Source organism: Tachysurus fulvidraco, chromosome 3 (genome assembly GCF_022655615.1).
Source record: "Tachysurus fulvidraco isolate hzauxx_2018 chromosome 3, HZAU_PFXX_2.0, whole genome shotgun sequence".
Lineage (NCBI taxonomy): Eukaryota > Metazoa > Chordata > Actinopteri > Siluriformes > Bagridae > Tachysurus > Tachysurus fulvidraco.
Genome location: NC_062520.1, coordinates 27487195 through 27503822, shown reverse-complemented (window position 1 = coordinate 27503822; position 16628 = coordinate 27487195). Strand labels below are relative to the sequence as shown.

The 16628-nt window shown below is 39.9% G+C and overlaps 2 protein-coding genes across 5 annotated transcripts; both read left to right on the top strand.

Annotated features, from left to right (window-relative positions):
- Positions 1–41: 41 nt before the first annotated feature.
- On the top strand, positions 42–11124 carry adnp2a (ADNP homeobox 2a). 4 transcript variants are annotated; one of them, XM_027154054.2, is made up of 5 exons: positions 42–306; positions 478–568; positions 3727–3853; positions 3939–4031; positions 5702–9691. In XM_027154054.2, the coding sequence occupies exons 3-5, from the start codon at positions 3746–3748 to the stop codon at positions 8135–8137; spliced, it is 2637 nt and encodes an 878-aa protein (XP_027009855.1). In that variant the 5' UTR covers positions 42–306; positions 478–568; positions 3727–3745; the 3' UTR covers positions 8138–9691. The 4 variants fall into 4 exon arrangements, with proteins under 4 accessions (XP_027009855.1, XP_027009847.1, XP_027009864.1 ...); XM_027154063.2 differs by having other exon boundaries at positions 128–306; positions 537–568; XM_027154046.2 differs by lacking the exon at positions 478–568 and having other exon boundaries at positions 5702–11124.
- rbfa (ribosome binding factor A) lies at positions 10809–14078 on the top strand. The gene is made up of 6 exons (XM_027148413.2): positions 10809–11123; positions 11220–11427; positions 13062–13174; positions 13270–13354; positions 13436–13515; positions 13676–14078. The coding sequence occupies exons 1-6, from the start codon at positions 10915–10917 to the stop codon at positions 13959–13961; spliced, it is 981 nt and encodes a 326-aa protein (XP_027004214.2). The 5' UTR covers positions 10809–10914; the 3' UTR covers positions 13962–14078.
- The last annotated feature ends 2550 nt before the right edge of the window (positions 14079–16628 follow it).

Genomic DNA, 16628 nt, shown 5'->3' with positions numbered 1-16628 from the left:
ACCATGTCATCCGCAAATTGCCTACGTCACTTCCTGTCTTCCTGTGCGCCATGTTTTCCAGAAAGAGCGGACTGGTGTTGCACTAAAGGTGGAAACAAAAAAAAAGAAGCGTGAAATAGAAACTAGGCCAGATGTTTTTTTTACACAAACCACAAAAAGAGCTACGTGAGTAGAAACGTGATTGTGCGGACTGCGGAGTTTTATAAACATCATCACACTGCGCGCCTCGCGGTGACGCCGGAAGACAACACACGCAGCCGAAAAGCATCCAAACTCGACCGCCTTCCTCCTGAGCCGACACTGAAGGTAGAGAGACGCAGCGCCCGGCGACACACACACACACACACACACACACACACACACACACACACACACACACACACACACACACACACACACACACACACACAGTGTCACAGCACTAAGCGCTACCTCACGGATACAAATACTCACTGTTTTCTCCTGGCTCTGTGTTAGACGCAAAGCGGCGCATCAACTTCAAGTCCAATTCACAACAGGCCCCTTTTTCTTTCCAGCTGCTGTTACTTCAGCGACCGACAAGTAGCTGGTGGAGTTCATTCATTATTATAGCTTTATTATCATTGTTGTAACTGTATTATAACTGTACGTCCTTTTTATGGCACGGAAGCAAAACTTTACATTACATTATTTACATTATGAGCTTGTGTTGGATGTAGAAACACTGTACACTAAGTAATGACAACACTAAGTAATGACAACACTAAGTAATAACAACACTAAGTAATGACAACACCAAGACAGGACAACACTAAGTAATAACAACACTAAGACAGGACAACACTAAGTAATGACAACACTAAGTAATGACAACACCAAGACAGGACAACACTAAGTAATAACAACACTAAGACAGGACAACACTAAGTAATAACAACACCAAGACAGGACAACACTAAGTAATAACAACACTAAGACAGGACAACACTAAGACAGGACAACGCTAAGTAATAACAACACTAAGTAATAACACTAAGACAGGACAAGACTAAGTAATAACAACACTAAGTAATAACAACACTAAGACAGGACAACACTAAGTAATAACAACACTAAGTAATAACAACACTAAGACAGGACAACACTAAGTAATAACAACACTAAGACAGGACAACACTAAGTAATGACAACACTAAGTAATAACAACACTAAGACAGGACAACACTAAGTAATAACAACACCAAGACAGGACAACACTAAGTAATAACAACACTAAGACAGGACAACACTAAGACAGGACAACGCTAAGTAATAACAACACTAAGTAATAACACTAAGACAGGACAAGACTAAGTAATAACAACACTAAGTAATAACAACACTAAGACAGGACAACACTAAGTAATAACAACACTAAGTAATAACACTAAGACAGGACAACACTAAGTAATGACAACACCAAGACAGGACAACACTAAGTAATAACAACACTAAGTAATAACAACACTAAGACAGGACAACACTAAGACAGGACAACGCTAAGTAATAACAACACTAAGTAATAACAACACTAAGTAATAACACTAAGACAGGACAAGACTAAGTAATAACACTAATAACAACGCTAAGACAGGACAGCGCTAAGACAAGACATCGCTAAAACAAGACAGTGCCAAGACAGGACAGCACTAAATAATAACAACACCAAGACAGGACAAAAACAAGACAGGACAACACTAATACAGGACAACAACAAGACAGGACAACACTAAGTAATGACAACACCAAGACAGGGCAACACTAATACAGGACAACACTAAGTAATGACAACACCAAGACAGGACAACACTAAGTAATAACAACACTAAGTAATGACAACACTAAGACAGGACAACACTAAGTAATGACAACACCAAGACAGGACAACACTAAGTAATAACAACACTAAGTAATGACAACACTAAGACAGGACAACACAAAGTAATAACAACACTAAGTAATGACAACACCAAGACAGGACAACACTAATACAGGACAACACCAAGACAGGACAGCACTAAGTAATAACAACACCAAGACAGGGCAACATTAATACAGGACAACACTAAGACAGGACAACACTAAGTAATGACAACACCAAGACAGGACAACACTAAGTAATAACAACACCAAGACAGGACAACACTAATACAGGACAGCACCAAGACAGGACAGCACCAAGACAGGACAACACTAAGTAATGACAACACTAAGTAATGACAACACTAAGTAATGACAACACTAAGTAATAACAACACTAAGTAATAACACTAATAACAACGCTAATACAAGACAGTGCCAAGACAGGACAACACTAAGACAGGACAACGCTAATACAAGACAGTGCCAAGACAGGACAACACTAAGTAATAACAACACCAAGACAGGACAACACTAAGTAATAACAACGCTAAGACAGGACAACGCTAAGACAGGACAATGCTAATACAAGACACTGCCAAGACAGGACAACACTAAGTAATAACAACACCAAGACAGGACAACACCAAGACAGGACAACACCAAGACAGGACAGCATCAAGACAGGAAAACACTAAGACAGGACAACACTAAGTAATAACAACGCCAAGACAGGACAACGCTAAGACAGGACAACGCTAAGACAGGACAACGCTAAGACAGGACAACGCTAAGTAATAACACTAATAACAACGCTAAGACAGGACAACACTAAGACAGGACAACGCTAAGACAAGACAACGCTAAGACAAGACAGTGCTAAGATAGGACAACACTAAGACAGGACAACGCTAATACAAGACAGTGCCAAGACAGGACAACACTAAGTAATAACAACACCAAGACAGGACAACACTAATACAGGACAGCACCAAGACAGGACAACACCAAGACAGGACAACACTAAGTAATAACAACACTAAGTAATGACAACACTAAGTAATGACAACACTAAAACAGGACAACACTAAGTAATGACAACACTAAGTAATGACAACACTAAGTAATGACAACACTAAAACAGGACAACACTAAGTAATGACAACACTAAGTAATGACAACACCAAGACAGGACAACACTAATACAGGACAGCACCAAGACAGAACAACACTAAGACAGGACAACACTAAGTAATAACAACACCAAGACAGGACAACGCTAAGACAGGACAACGCTAAGACAGGACAACACTAAGTGATATCACCAAGACAGGACAACACTAACACAGGACAACACTAACACTGGACAACGCTAACACAGGACAACGCTAACACAGGACAATGCTAAGACAGGACAACACTAAGACAGGACAACACTAAGTAATGACAACACCAAAACAGGACAACACTAAGACAGGACAACACTAAGTAATGACAACACCAACACAGGACAACACTAACACAGGACAAAACTAAGTGATAATAACACCAAGACAGCACAACACCAAGACAGGACAACACTAAGACAGGACAACACTAAGACAGGACAATGCTAAGACAGGACAACACTAAGACAGGACAATGCTAAGACAGGACAACACTAAGACAGGACAACACTAACCTCTTCTTACTAGAGCCACAGACTGTCACTGGGCACAGTTTATATCACCTCTCGAATCTTGTCTCCTTTTTTCCTTCACTGTTATTCCTTCCACATTATTTCTGTGTTAACGTTAATAAAGCGAGCATGGAGGCGGGTGGAATGATTGTTTGTTCTGTACTCTTTAGTGTCAACAACAACAACAACATGTTTCAAGTACCAGTGAACGATTTGGCAAGGCTCAGAAGGTCCCGCAAGAAAGTGAAGAGTATTCTGTGTGACATCGCGCTGCAGAATTGTCAGGACTTGATAGAGGTAAAAGTGTTTATTTGTAACGTCAAGTCTTCTTGAGGTCATAATTTCCTCTGGGGTTTTGAGCTTATCTAATTATTATGAACAGGAATACAGACCTTTTGATGCCGGCGAGGCAAGTTTCAACAACACGGAATGGAGCGATTTCACTGATGGGCATGTTGGCAAGAGGAGAAAAAAGGTAAGCATGTATTATTGTCCACTGTCACATTCAGATGAGCAATGTGCTCAGTAATGTGCTGATTTTAGTAGTAGTAGTCGTAGTAGTAAGGCTATCCTTAAAAATATTCTTGTTTGCCGTAACCCGACCGACCCTGTCAATTTAGGACCGACTCAAATTTTTTATTTTGTTTGCTTTAAGTCAACGCTACGTTAAGATCAACCCATTTTTTTTTACTCTTCAAACAACTAATACAAAAGCAATAAAATAATATTAATTATATTTTAGTAATTATTGTAAATATATAAATTGCCTAGGGCGGCACGGTGGCTTAGCGGTTAGCACGTTCGCCTCACACCTCCAGGGTCGGGTTTCGATTCCCGCCTCCGCCTTGTGTGTGTGGAGTTTGCATGTTCTCCCCGTGCCTCGGGGGTTTCCTCCGGGTACTCCGGTTTCCTCCGCCGGTCCAAAGACATGCATGGTAGGTTGAGTGGCATCAATTGCCTAGGACTACATACAAACGAAGGCTACGTTCTTTCTTTTAAATAAAAACCCGTGACGTCATCTACGTTTACACTATTGGTTAATGGATGTCACAATATGGCCTGTGTGTTTGCTTCGTCTCATTCTCTCATTCACTGTCAGAGCCAACGGTTCGCGATCGGTAATGATGGCTGTGGCTGCAGTAAACAAAATGTTCACGGTCACCGTTCAGTCATACGGGTTCGGCCACCATAATACATCTAAAAATTTCATTAAAATAGCTCGAAGCTCTGGAAAAACTGTGCCCAGCATCAAAATGAGGTTTGCAATGATGCACCCGAAGGCACGGGTTGAAGACCCAGTCAGTGACGTCACGATATGCTAATTTGTTTAAATTCATACCTACGTAATCACATCACCAAACGTTTTTTTACATCTAAACCTAAAAAAATATAGACCTACCTACCGACCCCCTTTTTTTTTTTTTACTGTTAAAATATTTTTAAGGATGGCCTGAGTGTAATATTTAATACATTTAAACACTATTTTCTGTTATAATCTCACTATTATTAAAGGCAAACATCAGCCTCCAAAAACATTTCAATACAGTTTGTCTTAAAAGAAATATTGGTGTTAGATTAAATCACTACCTTGTAATGAACGCTGCATCACACTCTTCTTTCTGTCTCTTTTTCCAAAAAAGTCATTGCGTAAAAGTTATGTTTAGATAATAAACACCATTTTATTCAACCTCAAATGATGTAGCACTGGAAACATGCTTTGTGTTCGCCAACATCACACCGTGACGCGTTCATAAAAGCTTGCGAAATGTGTGTGGAATTACATTCACTAGCTTCTTGTGCAGGTCTAATTCATTTAAAAACTCACCTGAGAAGGAAACGTCTTTAAACTGGACACCCTGTTATATTATTATGTATTAATGAGTCAGTCTCGTTTTACGATGTTATAATTTTAGTTAAAATGGTTCAAATCTGACCGACGTATAGAGATGGGCTTGGCTGGCAGGAGATGGTAAAATAAACAGTGCAGTTTACATTCTAATCATATATTTGGCTTTGTGAATATTCTTAATCTTCATTAGAACATCTTAAAAAGAAAACACGGTCAGTGTTAACTGCTTGAAAGATTCAATGGTACATCATGTTAACCTGGAAATTGCTGTTTTTGTTGTGTTTTTTCTCGTTAAGTGGAAATATCGTCCAGAATCGCTGTGCTGCAGCCTGTGTTGGTTTTCCACGCGGTCTTTTTACGCCTTCAGAAGTCACGCACTGCGGAGTCATAGGGAGGAGCTTGACCTCGCATCACTCTTAACCTGCCCCAGCTGCTCTTTTGTCAGCCGCCCAGAAACCATCAATCAGCACCTCAAGTATTTTCACCCCAAGCCTACAAAAATATCCACACCCACCTTCTCCATCATTCAGCCACCCAAGACGGCGACGCTCACAGCCTCTGCCAACCTGGTGGATGATAGGTACATGTGTGTGAACTGTGGCTATGCTGACTCTTTGCTTTATGTGATGAAAAAACATGTTTTGGTGAACCACTATGCCACATTGTTGAACCGTTACTTTGGCCACAGGTTGGAAAGTGGCCAAAACACAGACAGTCAAAACAAAAATGCCAGAGTTTTGAATTCCAAGTATTATTGCAAGGAGTGCAAACTGCCAGCGGAGACCATAGAACATCTCCTGTATCACATTTTGAGCTCGGACAGGCATAAGGATCTCCACTGGCATATTATGCCATTTATCAGCGAAAAGACTCAAAATGCCGGGCAGGCAAACCCAATGAATATTGCATCAAATTTAAACCAGGTTAAGCAAAAGAAAGGACATTCAATAGCTAAATCTAATGGCACGATGCTCATGGCAGGGCCAACCAACACATCAGGTCTTCTGTGCTCTGCTGGAGGGCGGCAGGTCTTCCTCTCCTCCCAGAATCCAGCTTTACTACCACAGCAGGCCTCTAGTGGGATTCATCAAGGTTTGCCTACCTTGTCTTCCTCTTCACTTGTTAAATCTATGAATATGGTGATGCCAAATGTCCATAATGCTTCTAAACAGGTTCCCGTGTCCATGACGGTGCCTAGGCTTTCACAATCTCAGTCAGCCCAACAGGTGGTTCTGCCCCCAGCAGTTCATGTCAACCTTCCCGGCAAAACTGGTGTGCGTCCACCTATGCTTTTTACTCACAGGCTACAACTAAACCAGTCTGCTCCCAGACAGCCCATCGTCTCCTCTCAGTCTGTCCGTCTCATTCCCACAGGCAACAAAGTCAACGGTGTCCCAACGTACACTTTAGCTCCTGTTCAAGTAAGCGCGGTACCTGGCCAGCCTGGCGCTAGTCAGATGGTCAGCCGTACACCGGTAGTTGTGTCAACAAATGGACCTCGGTCCTCAGTAGTCACTCCATCAAAGGCGGCAGTACAGCCTGCTAAGCCAGCACCTGGAAGCCTAAAAGAAGCAGCACGTAAAAGGAATCGCCCAAACAAACTGGCCGTTTTTGCGCCGTTCTTAAAAAAACAGAACGACGATACTGTAAAATGCCTCCGTTGCAAAGTTTTGTTGACTGAGCAGTGGATCTTTCAGCATTTGTTGCACGGGTTGAGGTGTCTGTTTTGCCCTCTGATGTTCTACTCCTTCAAGCAGATCATGGAGCACTCAAACAAAGAACATAGCTTAAAAATAAAGAAAAACCGAGACTTAATCAAAGGCGAGTACAAACTTGACTGTGACGACGAAGGCAACATTGCATTTTCCACCTTCAGCTTGAATACGGATGTGCCCAAAGACTTGCTTGATAACCGAGAGCTCAACCTTGTGCTGGTCACTAGTGCTCAAGAGAAAATCTACATAAAGATGTACCCAGACTCTGCGAAGGCTGTATACCCACCTACACTGAAAGCCATACCTACCGTATGTCCATTCTGCCAGGTGAAGCTGCAGAGTTTGGAGGACTATGAGAACCATTTAAAAACAATACACCACATCGTGCCCACCATCCATGCCATATTGAAATCTCCTGCTTTCAAGTGCATCTACTGCTTCGGGGTGTATTCTGAAAAGTCGACCCCAAAAACCATTTCTATTCATGTGCAGCGCTGCCGGTGCGCTCCCAAGAGTGTCAAGGAAGCAGAGAAGCGGCTGAATCCGGACACGGTGGCGCACGCCAATGGTGATATGGTCAACTCCGTTCACCAAAGTTTCCAGCCGCACATCATACTGAATGCAGACGTGAAACAAACTGCCAAAGAAAAGAGGGAGTCGGCTGCTGAGAAATACGGCAACAGAAGCTTCCGGGCTTGCAAGAACGACACTTATACCCCAGCCGAGCTTGTCCTGGACCCTTCAGGAATGGAGATGCAATCTTTTGAGAACAGGAAGGAATTCTTGACAAAGTACTTCCACAATAAGCCGTACCCATCGAAAATGGAGATGCTAACTCTCGCTGCCCGCCTGTGGTTGAACAAGACGGACGTGCTTCATCACTTCAGTATGAAACGGAGCAGGTGCATGAAAACAATCCAGAGGAGGAAAACTGTAGTACTGCTGGGTTTCAACATGTGCGAGGTGAATAAAGTGCAACATAACCTTCTGATTCCAGAGGTGGAGCCTACTATCTGAAGAAACCGTATTTATATAAGCATGCTTATGTTAGAATTCGCCTTCGTTTAAAGTCTGACGATCGGACGTGTCCGGCTGTTCTGGAGGGCTATATTATAGAGCTCGCCCTTCTCTGTATAGGTCACAAACATTTTGACTTGACTTGAAACTAATTCATTATTTTATTAAATAAATTAAAGTTTGGGCAGCACTAAACTGCAGTGATTTGGCCAATTAGAGTTGGAATTGCATCCTTAAATTCCATGTTGAAGATGTAATTCTTGGGTTTGTGTAAAGAGTGTGTGTAAATAATGACAGATATATTAACGTTTGGGTACTGTTTATGATATTCCTTTAGCCAGTTTGTAAGTTGGCGACTCTAATGTTAGAATTATTTTTTACACAGCTATTCTGTATATGCTCCCGTGTGTATGGACCCCTGTACACTCTTATGTCAAAAGTTCTTTCTGATACCTGTAGTATGCATTTTGTTCAGCTGCAATGCATCGCTTCTATATAAAATTATACACACTCAGCGTCCACTTTAATAGGAACACCTGTACACTCGTATGCTTGTTTATGCAGTTATCCAACAAGCCGGTCATGTGACTGCGGTGTAGTGCGTAAAATCATGCAGATAAAGGCCAAGAGCTTCGGATAACTTCAGGCGTTCCTAATAAAGTGGACTGTGAGGGTAGGTTTACCACTAGTACCCTTTGAGAAGTCCCGTGTATTGTTTGACAAAATTGTTTTTTCTTTGTTGAGTGTACTAATAGGAAACAATGTCTGCCTTTTAAAAACCATTATTAATATTCTATTAAAAAGACTATTTGGGTTGGGTTGTGTTTTATTTTCAATCCATAGTCTAATGAATTCATTTGTCAGAAACAGTGGGAAGAGTGTGATTAATGCTGATGAAGAGTATATTCTTAATATTACATAATATATATATTTTTTCTATGAAACCCAATCATTTCTCTAGTGAAGAAATGGATTGTTTAGGCATAAGTAAGGAGTCCTGACATAGCTTGCGTATTCTATGGCACTTAATTATAGCTTATTTACATTCATTTTGCTGAGCAAACTTCATAAATAAACATATTTAGGAAGCTGCAAGGTGATGTAAAGTCAAAATGGTAAGCTAGCTAAAATGTTCACAAACACAGAAAGGTTTGTACGGTTGCTTTGTAGCCTCAAACCTCCATATGATAAACTCAATACGAGATAAATTGACGTTTTTTGAAGGAAAGGAAAAAAGATGTGGTTGTTGGAGCTCTGGACTTTTGATTGAACTGAGATTTGCTCAAATGCTTTAGACTCTGAGTCTGTCAAGAACCAGTTATACATATGAATATATACATGTGATACTGTATGTGAGCACTGATAAGTGAAAACCGAGCAGATTCACAGCACACCTGTTTATTATTAATGTTTGGTTTAGCTATAAACCCTATAAAATCCTTGCTGAAGATTTTGTTTATATGTAATTTGTGTTCTCTTCAAATGATGATTCATTATAAATAAAAAAGGTTATACATGTTGATGCATGTTGAATAAATGCTGTACTTCTCTGTCGATGTAAAATGTTAGTGTGTGGTGGTGTTCATCAGAAGAACCGAACAAGACGTGCGGTTGCCACGTGCTCCGTCATGCGAAACTGTGACAATTAAAACAAAGTAAACATCATTACTCACAGTATGGATAGACAAGTACACAATCCTCTAAAACTAAAATTAATGTTGGACTTGACTAATAATGCATTTTGGCTGATCGGGAGAAACGTATTGTTTTTTCTGTATCTGAACTACAGGAATTTGTTAGGAACATAATGGGAAATGAACTAAAGGAAGCCTTGGTATAGCTATATAAGTGGACAGACTTTTTTCTTTATTCATAACTTCAGACTGAGTATCTGCCTGTGCTGAGAAGAAAGATAAAAACCTCTACGGTTGTTATGGAGCTGATCCTGTATCTGTTATACTGTATGTATACATCTCCACACTGTCCTGTGTTATTAGTTTTGTACACTGTATTAACATGATGTAGCTCTGTGGATTGTCTTGTACGTTACCCTTTGGTCAATGGAGGCTTTTTATTCCTGACAGTGTGCCTGTTGTGTGGTGAGGATGACAATAAAAATGACCTGAACTCCCACAAGGAAGCAAACTGACAGCTCTGTCCTCTAATGCACATGTCTGACTTCTTTAATAGGAAAGTGAATTAAAAAGCTATACGTGGGTGGGGCTGAGCATTATTTATTTACTTACCAAAAAATTAATAAATGCATAGCAATATTGTAAATAAAATGTTGTAAATAAATTGATTATTTTGTTTATGAGAATAAATAACAAGGATGACAACAAGAAAGAAATATTATATTTATATTTTATTATTATTATTATTAGCAGTACACTGAAAATCTGGTCAATTTATTAGTAGTTATTTACTGTAGACTAAATTCTGTAATGCAATATTTAATATTTGACGCAGGTTTAACTTTCAAATACCAAAAAATATGACGTTTAAAAACAGGATGCGTTTCCACAAACTACATAAATATACAGTAGACTTTTTTAGAGTCTATATCTATACCCTAGACAAAACACGCCTCTGCACTATGATTGGCTACAACATAACAACGGCGCGCGATGATTGGCTGCAGCTTTATACTTCCGATAGAATAATATCAGCCAATCCCAGCACAGGAGGCAGGACTGTGACGTCATTATTTTGCACGTTTAGCCTCGTGTATTTTTTTTTAACAATAATATTAATGTTTTTGTGAGTAATATTTAATCATGATCGGTCATCACTGGGTTCAGAAATGTTTGTTATCTCGACGTGTTGGTGCTGTGGTGACAACGATGCGTAAAATAACCCTGGAGACTCCAAATGGATCTAAACACACGACCTTGATGAGAACATCAACATTTCAGAGTGTAACAAACTTACACACTTCTGTTTGTCAGGGTCGCGATCTGCTGAAGAAGATGTTCACTAACAAGAGGTGAGTTAGAAACTGATGCACGACTAGAAAAATAACAACACACAGTGTGGTGACTTCAACACAGTGTTTTTTTCTTTCTTTCTTTTTCTTAAACAGGAAGAAAAAGTGGTATGAAACTCCTCAGGTGTTTCAGTCTATAATCACAGATCAGTCTGGATTCACCAAACCTGCCAAGAAAAGAAGCATGGAGGACAGTTTACGTGTGAGAACCCTGAACACTATCCTGTATAAGTCCATCTCAGATCTGCTGTCATCTCATCAGGTTAATGCACAGCTACCTGGCTACAACGTGGAGATCACTAAAGTACAGCAAACCTTTATTTTAATCTTTTATTCTCTGTTAAACATGTGACATTGTTCATCTCTTCATTTTTTGTCCTGTCTGCTGCGGTGGTTTGGGAAATGATGATAATACCTTTTAATTACTGTCTGTCTCAATGGGGACAACTATGATTGGTTTTTATTAGTACAGGGGGCACGGTGGCTTAGTGGTTAACACGTTCGCCTCACACCTCCAGGGTTGGGGGTTCGATTCCTACCTCTGCCTTGTGTGTGCAAAGTTTGCATGTTCTCTGGGTACTTCGGTTTCATCCCTCGGTCCAAAGACATGCATGGTAGGTTGATTGGCATCTCTGGAAAATTGTCCGTAGTGTGTGAGTGAATGAGAGTGTGTGTGTGCCCTGCGATGGGTTGGCACTCCATCCAGGGTGTATCCTGTCTTGATGCCCAATGACGCCTGAGATAGGCACAGGCTCCCCATGACCCGAGAAGCTCGGATAAGCGGTAGAAAATGAATGAATGAATGGTTTCACCTGTCATTTAAATTATTTATGAAAAAAGTATTTCTATTGTTGTTGTTGTTTTTTTTATTTAAAACCGTTGCATCTTTCCTTTGTGTCAGTGTGCCACTGTGGATATAAAAAAAATCCACACAACTATGTTAAAAAACTGAAATGAATCACGTCGAAGCAAGAACACTTTAATTTCACGAGAAAAAAACAACAAAAGTATTTCAAGTAAGAAAAAAAAATATGTTGTGGGGGCTTGTGACATTTGCATCAACAGTGATAAGAAAAGCTAAAACCTTATTTTACAACAGTGTTTATTAGTTAATTAATTATTAGTTAATTAGTGTTCAATTAAGTGGAGTATCTGCTGAACATATCCCTTTGTAATGAAATGTTTCTAATAGAATTAGTGCATTAAAATTAACCTGCATAAAAATTCATAAAACCTTCAAACTGAACAGATTCAAGCATACAGCTGCCCTTTATTATTAATAATAATAATAATAATATTTTATTATTGCTTTATAATACTTTTTATTTTAATATAATTTTATTTATTTATTTATTTATTTATTTATTTATTTATTGTCTGACTGTCCTTTTGCTTATAATATTGCACTCTGTCTTATGTGATGCTCCAGATCTATCACACTGTGAGGGATCTCATGATCACAGCCCTCTTTAAACTATTCCACAGGTTTTTTACAGGATTTTGATCTGGGCTCTGACTGGGTACAAAAACAACTATCATCATCATCTAAAGCCATTATTTTGTAGAGAAGCAGCACCATAGTATGATGCAGCTACCACTATTGTTCATCTCAATGAATCTTGGTGTGCTTTGGAAAATACATTGTGTTCAGTTTTGTAACAACTGTCTTTGGGTGATGAAGAAAGGCCTTCTTGTCTATCTCCCATACCCCAGAGCCCAAATGTAAAGAATATTCAGGGAGTGACTCCTTTGATGTTGTCTCTCAGTAGGCTAAATTAATTGTTCATCTTGTCCTTTAGTCCATTTTCGAAGGCTGTCCTGTTGTTTGTAAAGTCACATGTTCTGAACCTAGAACAGGAAGTCATGGTACATAACCGTGGTTTTTTTGTTTTGTTTTGTTTTTTTCTAATCATTTCTGTCTTCCACTTTTGGTGCAAGGTTTCATTGCTAGCAGATTACTCTGTTTGTCGGATCTACTGGAAGACAAGTTTGTCCTCTGAGAGAGACAGTGAGATTCAGCAGAATTTGGACAAATGTGCCCCAAGAATACGGTACATCTTTTTTTATTTACATGATTATTTTGTTTTATTGGATATACAATGATGTAGTTCAACAAGAACGAGGTGAAATTTGCTGTGTATTTCAGATACCTCCTCACCTCACAGCAGATCTTGGGCAGTGTTCCTCCGTTAGTTTTTGTACTAGATAAACAGTATGCAGCTCTGAAAGAGGTAAAGTGACTTATTCAGTCATGTGATTGGGATGACAACCAAAAGGAATGAATGCTTTACGATTTTTCTTTCTGACGTCAGGTGGAAGATCTTCTGAAGATGGCTGATTTTGGCCCAGCTGATGACTCAGAGAAGCTTGCCCTTAATGAGAAAGATGACGAGTAAGAATTCAGATTTAAATACACTACATTTATATACTAGCAGCTTTATGCACAGTGACTATATTTCATCACACCAACTCATGGGCAATGTGTAGCGCTCCTTAATAATTAAAAAATTAAAATAAGAGAGCATTTGTTTGTATTTAAACTTTTTCGACAGGACGAGCGTGCACACGGCGAAGAGCAAGAGAGTCGTGTTTGGCGTCGATCGTGATGCGCTCTATAAACAGATCGAGGACTATAAACAGCGGTCAAAAGACTCTAGCTCACAGATCAGCTGCTCGGCCTCTCTAACTCAAGAGCAGCTACAGATGTTAGCAGAAATCAGGAAGCAGAAGCTGATTGAGAAAAAGAAGCGCAAAGCGAAGAAGATGACAGATGATGACATCACACCCAAAGAGTTTCTGCTCATGAGGCAAGTTCAGAAAGACCAGGATGAGCAGTAGGACACCGAGCACGACTCTGAGAGCAGTCAGGCCTCGGCGGACATGACGAACACGAGCAGTCACAGAGAATTTTATCTTGATTTGATTTCAAGTTGAAATACAAGTTGATACAAAGAACTGTTTTCCATTGTGTGATATTTGTTACATCTGTGAGATTTTCTCATTTTAGCAAGAATTTTGGTAATAACTAGCAAGCCTGAGGTGAAGTTGGCAAGGGAAATCGATATGAAGAAGAAACCTTGAGAGGAACCAGGGAGACACCAGAGCGCGTGATTATAAATGATTGTTAAAAAAAACACTTATCGTAAAGGATAAATTTAAAAAAAGTGAGAAATGCTTTACAAAAGATATTTAAGCACAATCAATTTCAAATGATTGTGATCAAATTGTAATATTTGTACTAATGCTACATCATAGATGAGTTATTAAAAAAATTACGGTAATTAGAAAGCAATTATTACCCAGTCAGGTAGCAGAGATGGTCTAGCACCTGGCTATTCAGCTAGCAGAGATGGTTTAGCACAGGGCTATTCAGCTAGCATAGATGGTTTAGCACAGGGCTATTCAGCTAGCATAGATGGTCTAGCACAGGGCTATTCAGCTAGCATAGATGGTCTAGCACAGGGCTATTCAGCTAGCATAGATGGTCTAGCACTGGGCTATTCAGCTAGCATAGATGGTCTAGCACTGGGCTATTCAGCTAGCAGAGATGGTCTAGCACTGGGCTATTCAGCTAGCAGAGATGGTCTAGCACTGGGTTATTCAGCTAGCAGAGATGGTCTAGCACTGGGCTATTCAGCTAGCAGAGATGGTCTAGCACTGGGTTATTCAGCTAGCAGAGATGGTCTAGCACTGGGCTATTCAGCTAGCAGAGATGGTTTAGCACCAGGCTGTTAAATTAATAGCCCATTTGTTCCAAGATCATTTGTTCCGGTCCTTTAAGTAGCCTACAGTTATGAAGTGAAGCGTGTCTGTTTTTTCCCCGCAAATAAAAAACATTTGGAAATGCGGTGAAACAACATTAACCCTATTCTACTACCCTACTAGGGTAACCCTAGCTCTACTTACATTCTCGTGCATGAGTGTCATTAAAGCGAGTAATCACATGTCCCTCACAGACCAGGACATGCAACACTTTGTGTGTGCTGCACTGACATCATTTTTCATTTCTCTCATTAGAAGACAGTCGAAATGTTTGCCAATTATTGAGCTGCTTATTAAAACTTGTAGTTTCAATAGTCAAACGAAAATTATTCTGACAAAAAACCCATTAAACAATGATATTTTCAATATTGTGAACTTTTTTATGTGCACCTAAGTTTCAGTTAAATGGGTTAAATCGTAAATGAGTGTGATATGGCTCTCTGATTAACCTTTTGAATGTAGAAAAAGCCTTACTTTGCATACTCATATGACGGATCGATATAAGTTCGTGGATCTAAATGATGACTAAACATACTAAGGCAATGTTCGGTGTTCCACAAGGTTCTGTTTTAGGCCCAATGCTTTACTTCCTACATATGCTAACCCTTAGTGCAATTAATCATAAACAATACAACAAAATCGGATTGGCTTCCACTGTTATGCTGATGACACGCAGCTATATGTTTCAGCTAAGTCAGATGTGAGTCACCAGCTTAATAAGATTAAAGATTGTGTGAAGGACATCAGATGCTTACTAACTTCCTTCTGCTTAACTCTGAGAAGACAGAAGTGCTTTTACTAGGTCCTGCAGCTAGAAGTAATTCTGATTACAGAGTAACTCTGGTTGGTCTTTTTATTACATCATATGCAGCAGTAAAAGACCTCGGCACTCTCATTTGAAGCTCACATAAATAATACCACAAGGGTAGCCTTCTTTCATCTCAAAAACATTGCTAAGATGTAGGTTATTTGGTAGTAAAAAAAAAAGGGTGCAGGCTAGTTGGTAGTACCTCCAGTACAAAAGGCTACAGCAGGGGGCAGAGCTTTTTCTCACAGAACCCCACAGTTATGCAACAGACTTCCAGCTCAGGTTTGCAGACTGTGGAGTGGTGGGATGCTTTACATCCCAGGAAGCCCTGGTTTGGAAGAGCTACTTCATCAATCCTGATGTTCTACCCCTGGTTGGAGTCTCGTCACCCGGTGGTCACCCTGCCAGGGGTTGATCTGCATGGTCAGCCAGTGTCTCAAGGGATTGTTGTGGATGGAGCTGCCTGGACACTGTCATGCCTTCTTTGAACCAATGTTGTGTCAGTCTGCTGTATGGTCTGGTATTTATCAGCAATCAGGTCTGTGCTGAACTTAAGAGTTTGCAATGACCCATCAGTTCCTCAGGAGCTCTCGGCTGTTGTAGAAAGGACATTATTTACATTTACACTATTTACTGTAGAGTGTCACCCAAATGTAGATGGGTTCCCTTCTGAGTCTGGTTCCTCTCGAGGTTTCTTCCTCATATCCTCTCAGGGAGTTTTTCTTGCCACTGTCGCCTCCGGCTTGCTCATTAGGGATAGGGAGCAATACTGTATATATAATATTTTACATTTAAAATAAATATTTTAAAATTAATTTCAAACTCTAATTGTATATACTCATTCATTAAGTTTGATTCAAATTAAATTAATTCATATTAACTGGCCCCATGACGAACTAAGTGAACAGCCCTGGCCAAGCAGTTTGATCAGCCTG